The sequence below is a fragment of the Ciconia boyciana genome, chromosome 4, assembly GCF_034638445.1.
Source record: "Ciconia boyciana chromosome 4, ASM3463844v1, whole genome shotgun sequence".
NCBI classification, from domain to species: Eukaryota; Metazoa; Chordata; class Aves; order Ciconiiformes; family Ciconiidae; genus Ciconia; species Ciconia boyciana.
This window is the reverse complement of record NC_132937.1, coordinates 45,505,750-45,527,282: the sequence shown is the minus strand read 5'-3', so window position 1 is coordinate 45,527,282 and position 21,533 is coordinate 45,505,750. Positions and strand designations below refer to the sequence as shown.

At 36.3% G+C, this 21,533-nt stretch overlaps 1 protein-coding gene across 2 annotated transcripts in view; it reads left to right on the top strand.

The window, feature by feature from the left end:
* The window catches only part of TNPO1 (transportin 1), an 82,538-nt gene that overhangs the window by 50,234 nt on the left and 10,771 nt on the right, over positions 1-21,533 (top strand). For both annotated transcript variants that reach the window (XM_072858743.1, XM_072858742.1), the window contains 14 exons: positions 1,266-1,347; positions 2,089-2,211; positions 5,760-5,878; positions 8,338-8,398; positions 9,053-9,221; positions 11,364-11,516; positions 12,667-12,892; positions 15,585-15,756; positions 17,804-17,890; positions 18,671-18,778; positions 18,980-19,138; positions 19,232-19,319; positions 20,398-20,496; positions 20,710-20,805. In XM_072858743.1, the coding sequence (XP_072714844.1) occupies positions 1,266-1,347; positions 2,089-2,211; positions 5,760-5,878; positions 8,338-8,398; positions 9,053-9,221; positions 11,364-11,516; positions 12,667-12,892; positions 15,585-15,756; positions 17,804-17,890; positions 18,671-18,778; positions 18,980-19,138; positions 19,232-19,319; positions 20,398-20,496; positions 20,710-20,805 (1,742 nt within the window). The remainder of the gene's footprint in view (positions 1-1,265; positions 1,348-2,088; positions 2,212-5,759; positions 5,879-8,337; positions 8,399-9,052; positions 9,222-11,363; positions 11,517-12,666; positions 12,893-15,584; positions 15,757-17,803; positions 17,891-18,670; positions 18,779-18,979; positions 19,139-19,231; positions 19,320-20,397; positions 20,497-20,709; positions 20,806-21,533) is intronic.

Here is a 21,533-nt window from a genome sequence, read left to right as displayed (position 1 = left end):
GACCAGATGACCTCCAGAGTTCCCTTCCAACCTCAACCATTCTGTGATTCTCTGTGATTCTGTGAAATGTGTTTTTTAACTCCTATTTGAAAATTATATTGAAAGATTCTACAATTTGGAGGTGGCAATTCTTTATTCCCAACAGTAGTAGATGGTGAAGACTAAGAGGAAGAGTGTAACTTGGAATATATCATGACAGGATACAAATAATATTTAGAAACTCACCTAGAATAGATGCATGCTAAGAAAAATATATAACAAAGCATGAACTTGCCCTTGTGGAAAGCTAAGCTTAATACTTCTTTGGAGCTGGGAGAGATGGAGAAAAACACACTTTTTTCCTTACCACATTATACAGTCTTTCACTTTTTTCCTATGCTGCAATGTTTTTGGCTTTGAGACTCTTAAACCAGTTTCAAGTTTAAAGCAGGCCACGTGCTGACCCACAGCCTGGTTCTAGTACATAGTGCTGAAGTATGAAAACTATTAGTAATGCCAGTAAAATACTTTATATTTAAATCTGTCAGAGACAACTTTTGAACAATGTTTTGTGAGACAGTCTTCCAAGAAATATCTGAACAGAATAGAAGTGTGGAGTTACATTAGTAAAAATACTTGAATGGGTCTTCAAAGGCTTTTACAGGTAGTTTTGCCTTGTGCCTTTATTTATGGAATTTGACTTTTCTGTCTCTGAGAAAGAAAAAGACCTGTAAGAGGCTTTGCATGAAATGGCATAGAAGAACCAATGCCTCATTTTTTAGTATGTTTCTACCACAAGTGTTTTAGGATGTATCCTACTACAAGTGTGTGTTTTTTCTAAGCTACACCTATATTGTTGACACATACTGGTCTCACTAAATACTAAAAATATTGTAAAGGCAGTTGGATACTTAACAACGAAGAAGGGCATGCTAAAATTTCACCACGTTGACTTGTATAGAATTGTTAATATCTGAGAAGATCAATAATCATAATATACTCAAAAAGAACATCCTTACATACTGTTCAGAACAAATATGCCACATGTAGTCATCCTGCTCTGGTTTTTATTTACTGAATACTTTAAATATTTTTTAGATATGTCAGAGTATAAAGTGGTACTTAAAATGTGGTTTAGTAATTTTGCTTGGTAATACTAGAGGTGTGCAGATTTGTTCTGTCTTGCCTCTAGAAGATGTTTGGACAGTGTCATTTGATGCCTATGTACAGTTCATAAAGTGTTCTTAACTCATGAAAAATGTATATTTTAACTGTTCCATTTGTAGGTCTCATGCTGTTGCATGCGTCAATCAATTTATCATCAGCAGAACTCAAGCTCTTATGTTGCACATAGATTCTTTTATTGAGGTGGGTGTGCCTTCTTGGTTGGGGGGTTAAGTCAAATTACATATCTGATTTATCGAGAGTTTTGAATTATGTTTTACAACTACCTCTACCCACAAACTCCCCATTTCTGGTTGCCTGTCCTTAGCTTCAGTCCCTATGGATGGAAGTTCATTCTGTATGCTCGTGCTCAGAGTTGATTAGTCTAAGCACTCTCCAAGCCCAAAAAATAGTATTTTGAAAGATGCTTCCTCTTCATAAGTAGAGGAAACTCTTGTTGCATAAAGGTGTCAAAGTAATGGCAGCAGTCTGTCCCTTACCTATCATGGCAAGTACAGTAGAGGGACCATCATGTCACTGAGTCCATCTGGGTCTCTCTGAATACTGCTACTGAATATGGATTAGAAGGGTGGTATTTTGGGTTATCTAGAGCATTTGATTTGCTGCTGTTATGTACTGACGGATTTTTCTGGCTTCAGAACTTCATTTATGTTTAGGATTTAAAAAGAAAAAATCCAGGAAATACTATTCTTGTGCCAGTGCTAATATTATGCAATGTTTTTGTTTGTGTACAATACACACTGAGAGTCTGAAGAGTTCATTCACTGAACCATATGTCTTTAAGAAATATAATGGTATTCTGAGGTGTGGGGTGGGAGAGTACAGAATTACATATTTGGATACTTTAGTTTGTCAGTAATGTCATTTGAGTACAAGTTGAAGTAGATGAACTGAGGCTTTTCAACTGGTATTACTTTCCAACAGAATCTTTTTGCTCTGGCTGGTGATGAGGAGCCTGAAGTACGCAAAAATGTTTGCCGTGCTCTGGTAATGTTGCTGGAAGTTCGAATGGATCGCCTGCTTCCTCATATGATTAGTATAGTTGAGGTGAGTCTCATTTCCCAGATTGTGTGCTGAAAGCTGTTTGGGGTTGCAGAAATAATAACAAATAAAAAGCGTTCATCAGAACAGATATGTTTCTCTTGCACTTGCTTACTCTTCGTTTTCCTTCAAGACTGAGATGGAGAAACTTTCTTCTTAGCTAATTGCCAACTTGACATTGTGTTTGACAGGCAATGCATATGGCAGTTGTTTATTCTTCATTAAGTTAATTGATCCTGAAATGGCCGGGATCAGATATACTATGGAGCAGCCAGGCATTGCTTGACCCCAAGTGAGAAGATCATGTTAAAAATCTGGTGCTAGTGCTGATACTGCTACAGTTTACACATTGAAGCTGTCACTTTTTTCAGATGTGTTGACCATAACAAGGATAAGGCATGTTATTTTATATAGCCGAGATGCTCTTTGAGCTACTAATGACATTGCCTCCCATTGCATTCAGTCATAGAGGTTAATGTTACTTCATAGTTCCTTTACCATTCTAGATTAGTGCAGACTTGTCTACCAGAGGACCAATCAGCTCTGGTTTTTTGTCTGCTCAAATGTTTGAGCTGTAATTCCCACATTTCTGGGAAATACTGGCGATTTCTAGGTAGTGTTTGCATATACTATTTGCCAGACTGGAAATACAGCTCAGATTAGAATGTTTCTCATGCAGCTTTCATGTGGACAAGTGGGTCACAACCCAGTGTCAAATTCCATAAGAACTGTGTCCAGACAACACGAAAAAGGCGTTAAGTTTTTCTTTTGCTCCTGGACACAGGCATTAGAGATGCATAAACCTGAGGTGACCCGTGATAGCCTTGGCCTGTTGTCTACTCTTCCTATATGTTGTCTGGAATTCCATGACACTAGTCTTGGCAGACATGCTCTCATATAACATAGTACAAGCAAGGATTGTTGGTGCTTGGTGGTGGGTTTTTTTTTGTTTGGTTGTTTGAGAGATTTTTTGGGGTTTGAGAGAGAATAAAGCTTTGGAGATTATATTGTCAAGAAGTGATAACTTCTGTGGGTCTTCACCCTCCTAAGATCAGTAAGAAACTTCTGGGCTTTGTAGGTGGAAATGATGTCACCAACTAGAAAAAGATCCAAGATTGTATTCTCATTGTATCTGGTATTTTGGTCTTGGTAAAACTATTACTAGGCTTCTTTTCTACCAAAGGCAGTAGTAGTGATGTTCTGTTCTGTAACAGAAAGTTTAGATTTTTTTTTTCTTTCTTTCTCCAGTTTTGGGACTACTGTGTACTGTAACTGATTTCCCCAGTTCTGTATACATCCTGTTTTGTGCAAATGTAATATCCCAGAAGTTACTATTGTTCAGCATTCAAATGAGTCAGGTTTTGCACCTTTGAGGCTTTAATGCCTCCAAGCTGAATGATGCTGCTGATGGCTGCTTTAAGTGAAGAAAGTCTTAAAAGAGAGAAACTTGTATCTACATGAAGTTCTTTATGATTATGGAGAATCACTTTTAAAGTAAAGAATATTAATGATCCAGTAGTGATTCTAAGGTCTTGGCGGGCATCATGCTTTTGAAGCCGACAGGTTTAGTATTAACTTTCTTGCCAAATACCTGGAGCATACAGGAATGGCTGAGTTTGGATTTTGTTGGGTTTTTCGAGCATGTACTTCCAGGTGAGCAGAAGCACAAGTTTTTTCTTTTTTTGTCTGAGAGCTTGGTAACAGGATATGTCAGGAGCAGACCAACCTAACATTTCAGTTACTAGATTGCACTTGTATGCTCACAGAGCATGTTTGTCCAAACACATGGCTCCTAAGATCTTTCTCAGTAGAAATCCTGACTTTTGCATCCTGTTGCTTTCTTCAGATAAAAGCGTGTCTGTTACTGCTTAAAGGATGTGTTCTTCTCAATGCTTTGTGTAGCCCACTATTCTTTTCTTGCTGGTTTGACTTAACAAGGCTAGCACAACATTTATATTTATGTTAGAGAGTGCACAAAACCGTACTGAATAATCTTCCTATGCTATTTTGTAATTTATTGTGACAAAGCAACTATTTGCATTGCCTAAAGTCAGTAGAACTTTATAGCTTATCATTAAAACTATTTAGTACAATTTGGCATGATAATATTAAAAAAAAAAAAGCTTTCAAATACCTTTTGATCAAATATCTTCAAATACCTTTTTAAGCCTTCATTTTGCTTTGTTACTAGGATCAGTGTTCTTGCTATGATTTCCAAGCTGTGTATATGGCTATCTTACACCACTGAGTGTAAGTAGCCTTTTCAACCTACTGCTATCTAACTTCATGGAGCATAGAGTATAATACTTATAATAGATACTTAAAGAGCAAATGACGGTGTGAGGGACATCTTCAAACAGATTACTTTTTGTCATTCTGATTTTGTCTCCCTGACAAATAACAAATCCACAAAATAATAGTGGATTTTCAGTCCCTCTGGGGAAAAATGCCAAATCTCTTAACTTAAGGTTCATTAAGGAAGCCTTGCTTGCAATGAGTAGGATATTTTTCAACTTTTCCAAGCTGCAATCTGTTGACAACTCAGAATAGAGCAGTATTTCTCTTACTGTAAGTTCTTAATCACAATAGCGAACCTTTAGGAAAAGCTTGCAATTTAGTGCAGTTTTGTAGGAAGGGGTACAATCATGGCAAGTCTTGCATCCCTGAAATGCAGAAGGATAACAAAGGTCCCCCCATTGTATTCAATTTTGAGAATAAAATGGTATTCTGAAGCAACTGAAGAGGGATTTCTTTTGCTCTAAATCTATGTGTGAGGAAAGGTAGCTGCATGGACTTCCATGAGGTTTTCTAAAATGAATGGAAGAACCAAGTGTTCCAGAAATAAGGGCTGACATGGAAAAATATAGAAATTACTATTTTGGAAGTTGCAAGAGTCTTCCTTAAATTGTTTTGGCAGTTGTGTGTAAGAAACTGATGTAGCAGTAGTCTACTTAGGCTTTTTGTTTATGCAGGTATTTGATTATTTTTGGTTGAAGGAGGGCTAAATTTCAATAGCCAGCTTAAAGATTTGATACTGCATCTCTGAATTACCGTTCATGCTAGAAAAATGTGAGACTTTTTTTTTTTTTTTTCCCTTTCTGTTATGGGTTCTACTTACTTTTACATCCTGTCAGGTAATCAAGATTTGGAAGGGAAGCTTTTTTATGGTACTGGAAATAAAAAGTATTTCCATCTTATTAAGGGTATAATTGTACCTTTTTATTCAAAAGTGCAAAAGGGGGGTAAAAATAAAAAAAAAGTCTATTCACAGGAAACTGCTGTTTATTATCTTGGGTCTCTGTAGTTTCTTGGTAATAATGTTCTCACTTAAGCAATGAAGAAATTTAGAATTCTCTTAAGAAGAAAGAATTCTCTCAGCTTATTCTCACTATAGCCTTAAGTAATCTCTTATGTCTGTTTCTTCCCCTCACAAGAAACAAAATTGCTATGGTAGCATAGTCTGGTTTTGCGAACACACTTTACAATGTTGGTAGCTTCTTCTGGACACTTAAAACTTCTATCTTACAGAAGTAATTTATTTTCATATTGTGTAGTACATGCTTCAAAGGACCCAGGACCAAGATGAAAATGTGGCTTTGGAGGCTTGTGAGTTTTGGCTGACCTTGGCTGAACAGCCTATTTGTAAAGATGTATTATGTCGGCATCTTACTAAGTAAGTATTAAGAATTACAACTCCTATTTATTTTGAAATAGTCATCTTTAAACTTCAGTTGACTTGTTCCTGGTTACTCTCATAGAGACTGTATCTAGCTTGCGGTATGCTTAGAAGAATTTTCCTGTAGCTAGTTCTTGTGCATGGTAAAAATGGCTGTAGCACGGAGTTCATTGAAAAGAATTCTGAGGATTTCAGACCCAACAAGCTCCAGAAGCACCCTAAACTGTGTCACTGTGGTGCTTTACCTCAAGCTAAACAGGCTCTTAAGCTTCAGATGAATTCAAAGATGTAATAACCTGCACTTAAGCTCAAACATCTCCACATGACATTACCTGTAATATCTGGTGTACCATGAACATGTTGTCTTGACTACTGCTGATGTAGGCATCTCTGTGCAATGCTTCTATGTGCATAGTCATGCAAAGGGTTCCCTGTTTTATAAAGAACATGCCAAAATGGCATGACATCACTTGGATTTAGGAATCCGTTTTATATCAATTACTATTGCAATTTTAACTTGAAAGAAGTATGTAAAATGTGCTCCGGCATACTTCTGCAGCCTGATAGTAGTTTAAGTTTCAAAAATTAGGTTTTGTGAGTTTCAAAAAGTTATCCCATGCCTCAAAATGTAGATCTTTGTTTGAATGGGAATGAATATCTGTGTTTGAGACTTAAACATCTGCATGTCTGCAACAGTGCTTGTAACTTTTTTCCAGACTAATCTGAAGTCTTTTGCAATAGGAAATGAATTCTTCAGTGTTCCCAGTAAATGGATACTCTTTGTTTTTATATATGCATGGAAGGTTTTTGAAATCACTGGGGCAGTTCTCTCAAGATCTTGACTGGAAGAACAGAGTCACAGACAGAAGAGATGCATTCTTCTCAGCAAAAATAAGCCTTATAGATTTGAAGCAATTAAAAAAAATCAGCAAAATTTCAGTTTTCATAAGCAATTAGAAAGTAGAGAATTGAGATTAAAACACCTACTTTGGCAGTGGAGGAATAGGAGTTGAAAACAGGAGAACCAATGTTATGAGAAATAATTTTTAAGTTTTAAAATGGTTTTACTTAATTCCTACTCTTGTAGCTCAAAAGAATGATAGCACAATTCTTGAGTCTACCCACCCCCTTCCCAGCATACATCATGTTTATACTGAGAATAACAGTAGTTACTAACTACTAGTTAATAACAACAAGTATTAAACCTCTTTTGGCCTACATGAACCTTGACACTGCAACAGTGTCACACTCAGTTTTTTTTTAATTAAAAAAAGCTTCTAAATTTCTAGAAAAACAAATAAGGGTAACATTACATTTCTCATGATCTTTCAATGTCACATTTGTTGAAAGCACCTTATTTGTTGGTGAGTCCTGTTTGACTAGACGGCTATATAAGTTTTGTCAATACTTGATGATCTTAAAATTTTTTTTATTAAATTAAAAGTGGGACAAGATCTTCTAAAAACCTGTTCATGTGTTATCTAATATCTTGTTCCATTTTGCTTCTGTGGGCTTTCTTATAAAATACATAGCTCCTGCATACTTTACAAAGTATGCTGCAGAAATGCCAATGAATTTGTGTTAATGTGAATACTTACTATTCCTTCATTCAAAGTTCAGAAGGTAATGTGCCATTGCAATGTGTAATATTATTGCTGGCCTGGTACCTTCAAAAGCAATACTCCTCAGCTGCAGAATATAGAGATTGAATTTGTCACCGGAGCTGGGTCAGTCCATGGTGATTTCATTATTAGCTTGATTTGAGTTGTAATACATATTTTTATGGATTTTTCTTTTTCCAGAGAATGTGTTTGTATGTAAACTATTGGGCTTTTTTCCCTTACTACTTTTTTAGCTATACATCTGTACAGTTGGAGTCCCATAGCCTTAGCCAGTTTAATAATGAAGTGAAATCCTAATACAGATTAGTCAAGATCACTGCAATGTTGGGGACTTGTCTTATGGAAGTAATGTGAAAAGGATAGGAGGGCTTAATGTAGTTAGGCTTCTGTCTTTGAGTAGTGAGGTAGAGTCTTCAGCCACAAGTAAATAAAGTGACAAGTACTATTGGTGAGAGCCAACTTAGTACTTGTTTATAATGCATATTATGGGAGTTTGAATTCTTACTGAAAACCTTTAGACTTAATTTCTGAAAGGTGCTTCAGAATAAATTCATTATATGGAATAATATCTGTTTTTTAAAGTTTAAAACTCAGTTGTGCCATCTGGCTACCTCTGGTTAAAAGTTTTGTAATTTGAAGTTAACGCTTACAGATGACAAGTGTTGATGAACCTTATGAAATGGAATTTGGTTTAGCTTTTGTTATCAGACTAAGGATTTTTTTTATTTTGTGGGTTGTGGGGGTGAGGGTTACAACCAAAATTATGGCCCAGGTAACTGAAAACTGTCTGCTTCTTCATGTGTTATTTCGACATGTATCAATATTTCTTTGTAGGCTGATACCTGTGCTGGTAAATGGTATGAAATATTCAGAGATTGATATTATTCTGTTGAAGGTGAGCATCAATTTCTTTTACTCTGTAAGAATATCTGGTTAGCTTCTGACCTGTCAATCAGAATGATTCAGATCAGAATAGGCAGGTCTGGTCTACCATCTGTTCAATGGAGCATTAGCTTTCTGGGCAAGGTGTGCTGTTCCAAATACTACATGTGACTGCTGCCGTGTTTGTTGGATAATAATCTGCAGGTTTTCCTGCTTTGCCCCTGTCCCTCCCATGCAACTAGGCAGAGCTGGGATACTATTACACATTAACTACTGCAACAATGCAGCCTAAAAAAAATGTTCAGAATTAGTTCTAATGCCTTCTAAATTGAATACATGGCTTTTTCCATCACTATGTTTTAGAATATGTCTGTGTACCAGGATTTCTTTATCACTACTTCTTTCGGTTACATTCCCATCAAGAGTAATTTCTTACAAGAAGGATACTTTGTGCGGGAGCTTACCTGTCTTGCTTCTATCTTCCTGACATTTTTCTGGTAAATGAAGCAGCAGAATGCAGGAACAATTGCATTTTTAGTTAGCTGGGCAGCACAAGTGGGATGTGAATCTTTTATATGCTTATAAAATCTTGAACTAAAACTACATTCTTAACTTCCTTGAGCAACATAGTTGGAATAGTTTATCTGATAAAACATTTTGATGACAGGGGGATGTTGAAGAAGATGAAGCTATTCCAGATAGTGAACAGGACATAAGACCTCGTTTTCATCGTTCACGGACAGTGGCTCAGCAACATGAAGAAGATGGTATTGAAGATGATGACGATGATGATGATGAACTTGATGATGATGATACTATTTCTGACTGGAATTTAAGTATGTCAAAGTAATGTGTAAAATGTTTTAAAATAGAGCCACTTGCATAATACAAGAATGACAGTAAAAAGAGGACTTTGTGTATAGGAATGCTGACGTTTTGCTTTTGAATACGAAAAGAACTATCTGCTGACATAATTGGTGGATGGGGTGGAGGGGGAGTCTTTCAGATGACACTTTGACTATGTAACTGTATTGGCAAAAGCTAGCCATCTGTTTCTTCTAGCCAATAAGTTTCTTTCTTATTTTGAATATGGCAGATCGAGCTACAAACATTTACTGGATGCAATTCAACAGAACTTTTGGACTTAGAATTTTAATTCAACAAGATAATAAAAATAATGTGTCACCTGTTTAACTTCAGTTTAAAAAAAAAAAAAAAGCTCTTACACACTTGATAGCTGGCAGAAGCTTAATAATACTTTCTTTTACTGCAGTCTTCCCTCTAAAATTGGTTTGTGTGTTTCATTTTGTTGTTTTTTTTTTTTCCCCATGTGAACATGCTACTACTGACAGCCATTACCAGTAGTTCATTTCTGTGTGAGGAATTTGCTTCTGACCAGAATATAGTACCTCAGTTATGAAGAGAGGAGATAGCTGTAAGGAAACCACAGTTCTGATGGCCTGTGTATGAATCACAGGTCCTTTAGGCCAATAGGCCATGTGGTAAGGAAAGAAAACGCCACAAACTGATTTTTAAGCTCAGTGATAGAAAATAGCTAGTGAAATTCTGACAGATCTGACTTAAATATACTTTTCAAGCAGCCTCATTGTGGAATAATGTTTTGAGATTTGGACACATCCACATAAATTTTTGTTTTCTTTCAAGGCCCTGAGCTTTCATGACAGGTCAATGTACCTTGAAGCTTAAGGTCAAACAATTTTGAGACACATCTGAATTTTAAAAATTATTTTTTTAGAAGAAAATATGAGTGCAAATATGCTTGTTTCCCTAAAGCCTCTTTTTGAAAAAAAGTGTAGTTTTAGATTCATAATGCTGTTCTTGTCAGTGCCGTGTGTAGAGATTGCAGAATTAAATACACATTTTCTGAAAAAGATAGCTGAAATGACAGAGGGTGCCCTGTGGTCCACAGTTTTGATTAAGATGGTGAGGAAGCTAAAGTTGTCCAGGAATGGTGGCCTGAAAGAGAAAGAGCAGAACAGTTAAGAAATCTGTATTGACATATGTCATCTGGACTTGAGAGAATTTGGATTATCTGAAAATCAGAATTGTGTGCCCTATTTCTTATCCAGTGTTCTATATTTGACTTCCAATTTGAACAGAGAGGAAGCATCAGCGCAGCCTGACAATTAGCAGCATTGCTTACTAATGAGACCAGTTGGATCCTTTATGACAGATTAAGAAGGAACTGAGATCATAATAAGCAAAAAGTGCAGTATAAATTCTGCAATATGAGCATTCTTTATAAAACCACCTTAGCATTATTTTTTCTAGACATGACAACACCACAGCAGAAAAACAGAGTAAGGATTTCTGAATCATGTTTTGCAGTTGATCCTGATTTTTCTTTTATGAGCTTTTGTTTGCTAAAAATATGGGATTAAAACTTTCAAACAAATTTTGAGGTGTTCTTTATATTGGTGCATCACAGAATAAGAGTAAGGTAATAAAGCTCAGAGCACATGCCAGCAAATTCCTTTCAGTCTCTAGAGTTGGATGACTTCTCCTTTTTTTGCTGTGAGACATGGATCATGTCTGAGCATTTTCTTTTGAATCAAATGCTAATATTTTTAGGCCATTTCTGCTTTCTCCTTAGTTTCTCCAATATGTTCCATTCGTGTCACAGACCTTCCCTCTTCCTTAGTGTTATGTCATCCTGAAATCATGTAGTGTAAATAACGTTGCAGTATAATGGTGTGGTTCCTGTCAGTGAGTGTTTTAATATTCCCACTGTGTAAGCCCTTTTAGTAGCTATTTAAGTGCTGCAAAACTGGCTTTCTAAGAGCTGAGGCTTTGCACTGGAGCACAGTGGATCACTGTGTATTGTAATGAAATTGGAGTATCTTTCTTCCTAATGCCCTGAGACTCCACTGGCAGCTCAAAGTTAAAATGAGGATTATATTGCCTAACTACAACTACTTGTATAATAAGCAGAGATTAACACTGTTAATTCCCCTCAGGGAAATGTTCTGCTGCTGCTCTAGATGTCCTAGCCAATGTATTTCGTGATGAACTTCTGCCACACATCTTGCCCCTTTTGAAGGAATTGCTCTTCCATCCTGAATGGGTAGTTAAAGAATCTGGTATCCTTGTTCTTGGAGCAATTGCTGAAGGTAAGGCAACAGTGCATATCAGGTTGCTGAATTTTTGATTGGTTCTAAAGCAGCTCTGTGAATTCCTTCCAGGTGAATTTACTTATGTAAACAAGTATATCTCCTTAGCTGGTTTGGTTTCAGTGATTAATCTCTACATCTACTAATTGGTGACTGCAGTTATTCAATTTTCCAATCTATGCATGTTTGGGAGGGTAAATAACTTAGATAATTTATTTTATTTCTCCCTTTCTTAACTCTGCAGCATATATTTATTGGTCTCTCATTAAATACTACCTAGATTTCATAGAAGAGGAATATTTATTAAATTTGAGACTTACATTTCATTTACGTGTTTTCAGAAATGGAGAAGACCACTCCTGTGACTTCAGTGCCCTGAACTGCTTTTTGTGGATGGTTCTCTAACTTAAATATGATAACTTCCATTCCTTTGTACTTACTCACAGGCTTGCTTGGCTTTTTGCCTGCATTTCCAGCATCTCTGTCCCTTTTGCAAGCTGAAGGAATACATTTGGGTCCATGCCTCGATTATCTTTCTTTTCCCAAAGTGCCTAGTGAACATACTTTTTTCTTTGTTACTAGAAAACCTTTTTGTTGGTTTTGATTTCAAGTCAAGCAAGGTAAAAGTTAGTACTTCTGGCAAATCTCAGTGTATTACTGCCCTTGCTGACTTGAAACGGGTAGCTTTTATTGCTGATCGGTATTTGTATGACATTAGGAGAAAACAAGAAGAAATTTAAGTTTCCTAAAGAATCTTTTATAATGATATGATGACTTGTTGTCAAGACTGAGTCTTTCTCTACTTGTTGTTGTGGTTATTCTGCGTAGACTGATGTAGGACCTCCAAGCTTTATAAACTCATTTGCACGTACTTGCCGTACTCCATTTAGTAAAGCAGGATTTCTGGAGACTGGGGAAGCACTGAAGTAGAAATATAGTTGAAAAGAATGTAAGTTTAATTGGGGATTTTACTTATTGCTTATGTAAGGTTTCTTTTAGGACTTGATATAAATTAGATAGCCTTGCTTTGTATGTTGTTAAAATGTATTCCTATGTGATAGAGAATGAAAATATGTCCCTTCTAGGAAATAGAAAACAATACAACTTTTTGTTAATTCTGGTACTGCAATAGCTATATTTTTCCTTCTAGGCTGCATGCAGGGTATGATTCCATATCTTCCTGAGCTGATCCCTCACCTTATTCAGTGCCTCTCCGACAAAAAGGCTCTTGTGCGCTCCATTACATGCTGGACTCTTAGTCGCTATGCACACTGGGTAGTTAGTCAACCCCCAGACACATACTTGAAGCCATTAATGACTGAGTTGCTAAAGCGTATCCTGGATAGCAACAAGAGAGTACAAGAAGCTGCCTGCAGGTAAGCCAACACTTAAGCAAAAAACATTATCCATGACACTGCTTTTTCATGGAAAATTCTTTTAATGCCTTTATCAATGAGTGCGTGACTCTCTGGCTCTTGATGTATTTCTTTCTCTTTTAAATTGGAGTAGATGCTGCTTCTTCTGGAGTAAGTCACAAATTACTCCAAGTTGTTATAACATGAAAAAAGTTAATTGGTATTTGTCTTGTCCAGTTTGTTTTCAGAGTATATGAATCACCAAACGAAATAATTTATTGTAGTAAAAAATTGTTTGTGACACTTATTTATTTTCAATATATGATGTTTCATTGACCAGAAACCTGGCTTTTTTTAATATGCCTATGAACAAGGTCAATACTGATTGCAATGGAAAACTATGCTATCATTGGATTACTGATAGTGTTTATATTTCATTTACGATTACCAAAACATTTGTGTTATGATTATTTCAAAGGATATTCTCTTTCTCTTGAAGGGAGATCCTGGGAGATAAGATTCCCTTCTCCCCCTTATCTGCTGATATTAAAAAAAAAAAAAAAAAGAAAACAAAAAAAAGGCCCCGTTAATGGACACACCATGGGTGCACCTCTTGTGCAGGAAGCTCATCAAATAAAGCTTTTTACATGTCTGTTTGTGTGGGGCAGGAGTATATCAGCAGGCTGTCAAGAAGGTTTCTTCATAAAGCAGAGGTAGATCTGCATCTGATTGTATGCCTAACACTTGAAACACGCAAATTTATTATCATTATTATTATTATACCCCACCCTCGAATTTCAGTAGTGCCTAAGGACAAGGCTGAGGTTAGAGTTCTTCTGCCAAGCTTTGCACAAAAGGGGTAGATGTATCCTTGCCTGAGAACAGATACAATGAATTTAATGAAATGTACTCAAGTAAGATTTGAGTATTAAACAGTTTCCTTTTTGTCTCTAAACCTTTTCAAACATGGGGCTAGCAAATTTGTTGGGCTTTAACATCTGCTCTGTTCTGTCTTTTCATAGTGATAGTCTTCTGTTCCTTCCTGAATGAGGAGGAAAATGGTGATATAAGACTACTTGCTTCATGCATTTTCAGTTCCAAGGAATCAGATTACGTACAGATTCTATTGGGAAAAAAAAAACCACACACACAAACAAACAAAAAACAAACCAAACAAACAAAAAAATCCCCAACAATAACAAATAAAAATCCCACACTTCTGTTCATACTTTCCTTGTCCAAAACATGGTTGAAATGTGCATGTAGTTGAACACAGCTGTGTTGCAGTTGTTAAATACCATCATGTAGCGCTTATGATGGAAGTGCAATGGGCAGTGGAAACTGTTAAAGTAATAAGAAAGGGATAAAATGGAAATATTAAAAATAACAATACATCTGATTTATTTTTTTTATTTGAAGTTCAATATCAGATTTATAGTGTGTTTTGAAATACTTTCTTTAGAGCAGAGATTCATTAGAATTACTGTTGCAGCTAAAAAATAAACTATCTGGTAAACTTCACTTTAAGGAAAATGTAGAGCTGTTACAAGTCAAAACATACTTACTAGCTTTCTAAATTGCAAAGAAATAGAATGATCCTTCTTGGAGAGGAGCAAAAAGCTGCATCCCTACAGTGAATAGTTGTACAGATCATTAATGTCTGCCAAATTGAAAACTGGTCACAGGATGCTGTATATTTTCATCACTTCTTTATCACAGCAGATGTCTTAACTTTAATTTCTGTACTATTCAAAAACTGCTCATTTAGTTGGTGACATCCAAAAAGATACTTTACCGAAACATGTTTTCCTGGTCATGTCTAATGCCTTTCTGAAAGAATACTTTGTAATAATATAATAAAATAATAAATAAATAAAATAAGAATGCTAGCCACTCAGTGTTCACAGTTGCATTGTGTTAAGAAAAAGGCATTTCCGTATTTGGTAGCACTCTAGTAGGGGATTGTTCACCTCATACAGTGATGCATGCATTTTTTGTGCAGGAACAGGGTAATAATAATCGTGCTGACAGAAGCTAGGCCAGTAGATCTTAAATAGCTCATAATTTTTCCCTTTCCTTAATGTTTCTCTGAAGTAGCATGTTGGGGGAGGGGAGGGTGTTTGTTTTGGATGGGGTTTTTTAATGCTGTTGTTCAAACACTTGACAGACAACCTGAAAAGCTGCCATGATGCGTGCTTTGACCAAGGCTGGCTAAAATTGTTCATCCCCTGCCTTTGCTTTTAATTTTCCATGTCTTTCTGTATCTGTTTTTCAATGTGGTGAACTGCTGAGAGTACAGGCTGATGTTGGTGTTGTACTGGCTTCTAGGTGCAGCTACAGCATACATTAAAGATAGTGAGCCGTTTTTAACTTAAGTAAACAGCGTTTGTTATCGTTCCTACTATTTCAGTTAGTATATTGTAACTTGTGTACAGTAATGCTTTTCTCAGTGGGGGCTTCCTGCATATACATAATGGGTTTTACAGCAATATTTTTAAATTTTGTTCGTCACAATGTAAGAGTGGAATCCTTACATGTTCCATCAAAATAGATCGAGTTTATCTCAGTAATACCATTTTGAAAACATATCTTGGATGAATTTGAGGACTATATACAGTTTTATGTTTAAACAGAGATGGGTAGTGTGGGGCATTTTGGGGTTGTCTTGTTTTGTTTTTTCCGATACTAACTGACCTGGTTTTTTGTCCCTCAGTGCCTTTGCTACTCTAGAAGAGGAGGCTTGTACAGAGCTTGTTCCTTATCTTGCATATATACTTGACACTTTGGTCTTCGCATTTAGTAAATACCAGCATAAAAACCTGCTCATCCTTTATGATGCTATAGGAACTCTGGCAGATTCTGTAGGACATCATCTAAACAAACCAGTGAGTATACCTTATGTTCTGTAGAAGCACTCATCATAATTGAAAAACTGGTTCAGTGTTTTTTGTAGTGCGCTTTACACGGTATAAACCAGAAATGCTGATGTTTCTGTGTAGGTTTTGATAATACTAAATATTTACAGGTAAAATACATAGACTGCATGTAATTTGCCCATTACACAAATATTCGCCATTTTGAATAAACGATTGTGTGTGTGGTGGCTTGTGAAATGTGCTTCTCATCGTGGTTTTTTTTCTTGTGCTCAGAATTTTTCAGCTCAGTGGAGATACATATATGTCATGGTTTAAACCCAGTCAGTAACTAAGCACCACACAGCTGCTTGCTCACGCTCCCCACCCCCTGCACTGGGATGGGGGAGAGAATTGGAAAAAAAAAAAAAGTAAAACCTATGGGTTGAGATAAAGACAGTTTAATAGGACAGCAAAGGAGGAGAAAATAATAATAATAATGGTAAAAGAATGTGCAAAACAAGTGATGCACAATGCAGTTGCTCACCACCCACTGACCAATGCCCAGCCCATCCCCAAGCAGCAATCGCTGCCCCCCAGCCAACTCCCCCCAGTTTCTATACTGAGCATGATGGCGTATGGTATGGAATGTCCCTGTGGCCAGTTTGGGTCAGCTGTCCTGGCTGTGCCCCCTCCCGGCTTCTTGTGCACCCGACAGAGCATGGGAAGCTGAAAAGTCCTTGGCTAGTGTAAGCACTACTTAGCAACAACTAAAACATCAGTGTGTTATCAACATTATTCTCATACTAAATCCAAAACACAGCACTATACCAGCTACTAGGAAGAAAATTAACTCAATCTCAGCCAAAACCAGGACAATATATCAATATAGATATGAAATGGGACTTTAGAGAAATTGGTGGAATGTGTATTTTAATTTCTAATGACCACACTTTTTTTGGTAACCACTTTCAGTATAGCAAAGCTGCTCTCTGTGTCTCTTTCCAATGTATTGGAGCACAGAATCACTAGAAATTGCTTTATCAGAGAGTGAGACAAGCATTCATTTCATATGTAAAAACACAGAATCCTTTGCACAAAGTGCAGCTACACACAGGCAAATATAGTGGGGGTTTTTTAGTGTACATATATATTAATAGAATACATGTCACATGTGTGCATCTTATGGTGGTTATTGAAATTTGTTGTATTTCTCTATAGTGTTTCTCATGACATAGACACACTAGAATAAAACAATTTGAGTTGTGTCCATGGCATTTTACTTGCCATCCGAGACCCCACACCATCAAAGGGCCTCTTTTTCAGTCTCTCTCTGTCCTTGGCCACCTTGACATTTGACAGCACCAGGAGGAAGCTAAATGGGAGCTCCTGGTGATGGTGGAACTTTCTTCAGTCACTTAGAATTTTGTATCTTTGGACATAGCGTTAGCTGGCAGCATCTGTTCGCTCTTTAGATATCTTGTGGGAGCAACAGCACTGTAGGGATGCCTTGCTTAATGTCCTTGTGACTGTGGCTGTGCAGTGGCAGGGAAGGTACAACAGCTTTCTACAGAATGGGTAAGTGTGTCCTTCTGGAGGGATAGGAAATTACTTTCTTAATGGATGGTTAGTTGCTCAAAGAAGAAGTTTCAGGAACTTGGGGGGATAGGGTTGTAGCATCAAGGCAATGGGAAATGGTTGAGAAAAGCAGGTGGCAGATGCACAGCTAGATTGCATTGCTAGTAGAATAATTTTCCACAGGCCCTCAGGCAATCATGTAGATTTGTAACAACCCAGGCAGCTATTAAAAGTTGCTAAACTGAAACGAAACCTGGCGGAAAAGATTCACTCTTCAAAGGTACTTATGTGCTTCAGCAAAAAATCTTAAGACACAAATTGTAAATTCGAATATTAAACTACTTCTACATATTGCAACAATGATTGAATTACAATACCTCAGGGTTTTTTTGCTGAAAAAGTAGAATATATATCAATTCTTAATAGATCCGTTTTCTAGCTTTGAAATAAAATAGTATGCAGTGAAGTGTTTCAGCAGCTGATGCATTTTCATCCTAAACAGGAATATATTCAGATGCTAATGCCTCCATTAATCCAGAAGTGGAACATGTTGAAGGATGAAGATAAAGATCTCTTCCCTTTATTAGAGGTAAATGTTAAAATTTGAATATTTTTTATCAATTTCTTCTAGGAGTTACACTTTCTACTAAAGATGCTCCTACTAGGAAGTACGACTATAAAAGCCGACAGTGTTAGGTATTTCCCATTACGGAGAAAATATTCTGACTGAAGTAAGAAAATTTTGTGACTGAGGATATGTCATTAGGTTTAGTAGAAATCTTTTAGATTTTTTCTTCTGCCATTCTGGAGTATTTTCTTTGATGGGATTCTTTTAGATAAAAAAAGAAATGTTCCATCCCCCTTTTATTCTTGTCTTCTCTCTCCTTGCTCTCCCTTCATCCCTCCATTGAAACTATTGTCAGACAAGCTGAAGGTATGAACCAGACCATGTAGTCTATTCTCTGTACTTTCTGGGTGTGAAGCAGGAAAGCACCTCTAGAAAAATTAGTTTCATAACTCTTAGGTAATGTTAGGGCTTGTATATGGTCAAGATACTGAAGCTTATTGTAAGTGCTGTCTGAATTGTCGTAACTGGGTTTGTATGCACTTTCTTGGCTATCTCGAAGAAAATGCTGCTGCCAAGAAATTTTCTCAACTGGCATACGTAGGAGAGAGTAACAACTTGCTGATAGTTGCCTTGGCTCAGCTAATTGGTACTGCCTTTCTAGGTTGTATTTACTTAATCAGTTACGTGTGGTTATACTTAAAATGCTAGTATCTTTTAATTTACCTCTCCCAGGTAAAAAGCACTTCAAGGATGTGAGGAAAGGTAGTGACTGTTTTCTCTCTTTTCCTTTTTTAATTCCAGTGCCTGTCGTCAGTTGCTACTGCCTTGCAATCTGGCTTTCTTCCATACTGTGAACCTGTGTACCAGCGCTGTGTAAATCTGGTGCAGAAGACCCTTGCACAAGCCATGGTATTTTTCTATTGCTATTCCAATGTTTTCAGAATATCTCCTTAAACCAATATATTAACTATGTAAAGTTACGGGTTTGCAGGGAGATTTGTGGTATAACCATTGAATATTTAAATAAAGCTGCAGTTCTGAAACTTTTTTTATGCATACCCCTGAGAAAATCTAATACTCATTTTGAAAATGCATACTTATTTGTTGCAGTTGCATAATGCTCAGCCAGACCAATATGAGGCTCCAGATAAAGATTTCATGATAGTGGCTCTTGATTTACTCAGTGGTTTAGCTGAAGGACTTGGAGGCAACATTGAACAGCTAGTGGCTCGCAGCAATATCCTGACACTAATGTACCAATGCATGCAGGTGAGATGAGTAACCTGTTTGATCCAAGGATTTTCTTTCTTAAGAGAATCAGAAACACTTCTAGAATTGTCATTTTTTTCTTCCTCCCTTTAGGATAAAATGCCTGAGGTACGGCAGAGTTCTTTTGCATTGTTAGGTGATCTGACAAAGGCGTGTTTTCAGCATGTTAAGCCTTGCATCGGTATGTTTCTTTTACGTATTAAACAATTAACTTGTTTTACAAACTGATAAGAGCCTGGTTCAGCTATGGTTAAGCTCCCTATTCTGTAGGTTGCCTTTTCATGGTGTTGTAAGTTTTCATTTTCCTTTATCAGCAAGAGTCTGTAGTCTTTTCTCCTCCAAATTGTGTGTTTGAAAGACATGTTCTTATTTTTGTAGACACTGCAAAAGTGCATTTTTGTCCTTGATTTTAATAATGTAACAAGCTACTTGTTGTGCTGGAATACAGCAAAACAAGTGTACTTAGACTTCAATTAGAATAGTTGCTTGCTTTGATAGATTCTTGAATTTATAGCTTTTTTTTGTTCTACCAGAATCTATTATTACATAAAATTATATATATGTATATATGTAAAATAGAAAACTTGGCTAGAGGGTAGGTTTTGGTTTGCATTTTTGCTTTGTTTTTAATTTCAGTAGGGAAGTAGCATCAGTTATACACTTCCATGATATTTGCTGTCTCTTCCCACAGATACTCTTGAGATACACTTAACTTGCCAAATGAATTCTTGGATAGGCTTGGAATTTAAAATTTATTATAATCTATCTTCGTGACTAATTTTTTCTTAAAATGCAGTCAAGGATGTGATTGCCTTCTAGGCTTCATTGTTTTTTCAAGCATAGCTGAATACATAGCTATCCAGGTGATCTGAAGGTTGTTCAACTATGTTATAAAACTACAAGTACTTGTAGCCGTGTTTTTTTTCTTCTTCCCTCTTCCCCTCTCTCCCCCTGCCCCAGCAGGGGAAGGGGAGAAAAAATGTTTCTAGGTTACATAAAGATAAAGGCTATTAGAAACATTTTGAAATCATAATTTGAAAAGATTTGCATTGATCTGTTTAGGTTCTAAAATCCATGTTAATCTGATATATAGAGAAATACAGCTCTTGTTAATTTTTGAAAGTGTGTAACACTTTCCAAGCATTTAGATAGGTTTGCATGATTTTTTTAAAAAACTTCCCCCCCGCCCCGTGATCTTACAGTAATGGGACAAGATGGTTGTATTGTGTGATGAGATTTTAAAATGTTGTTCTTTCTAGCTGATTTCATGCCCATTTTGGGAACCAACCTAAACCCTGAATTCATTTCTGTGTGTAACAATGCCACCTGGGCAATTGGAGAAATCTCCATCCAGATGGGTAAGATATATTTTTTTCTTTGAATCTTTGCACATTTAGCATGGTTTGTCTGGATGGTTTTTTGGGTTTTTTTAGTGATACTTTCATGTTAAAATGTAAATTAAATTTGAGATTCTTGTCCTTGTTAGTAAGTTCAATGTACCAGATCTATTTAGATTATGTATATTAATGGTCATTTTCTTCTGAATCTTTTTTTTTTTTTGGCTGTTTCAGGTATAGAGATGCAGCCTTATATTCCAATGGTGTTGCACCAGCTTGTAGAAATAATTAACAGACCCAACACACCAAAGACGTTGTTAGAGAACACAGGTACCCAAAAACTGAACCATACACGGTGAAGGGAATTACAGATTATTTTTTTTTTATAATGATTTAAAAAATTGCGTAGGGGAACCACACCAGAACTAATTTTATTGCTATGTATTTGGCTTTTATAAGCAAAAGCAACTCTGTTTTGCAGAAGCTCTTACAAGTCTCAGTCTTGCAGCAAACCTTCTATCATATATCTAGATTCTTAAAGTTATTGCTTTCTCACTTTTATAACATTTATTATATTTATTTATCATCTGTTTAATCAGGTATTCTTCCAGTTTTATTTATTTATTAAATGTGACACATGTATGCAGTAACACTTAGACTTAGTTCACACTGATTTTAATATATGCATGTCCTTACACATGTGTACTGTATATATATGTCTAGTGTTTGAAACAAATGTGATTGGCATGTATAAAACAAATAACAAACTCTTTGAATTTACAAAAAATGCACTCTTTTATTTTTTTTTAATAAACTTGTAATATCATGGACAAAAATCTAGATCTGTGATGGCAGTTTTACCACAACATAACTGAAATTATGTATAACTTCTATTACCTGGTCACTTAATAACAAATTTCTGAAAAGAGTTCTAATAATGGCATGCATATTTTATATTCTGGCCCACAGCTTTGCCTTCCAAATTGGGAGCAATCCTCAAATGCCTTACTGAATCAGAATTTCTGAGGCTTGTTTCTTTTGCATTTATAGAGGGCACG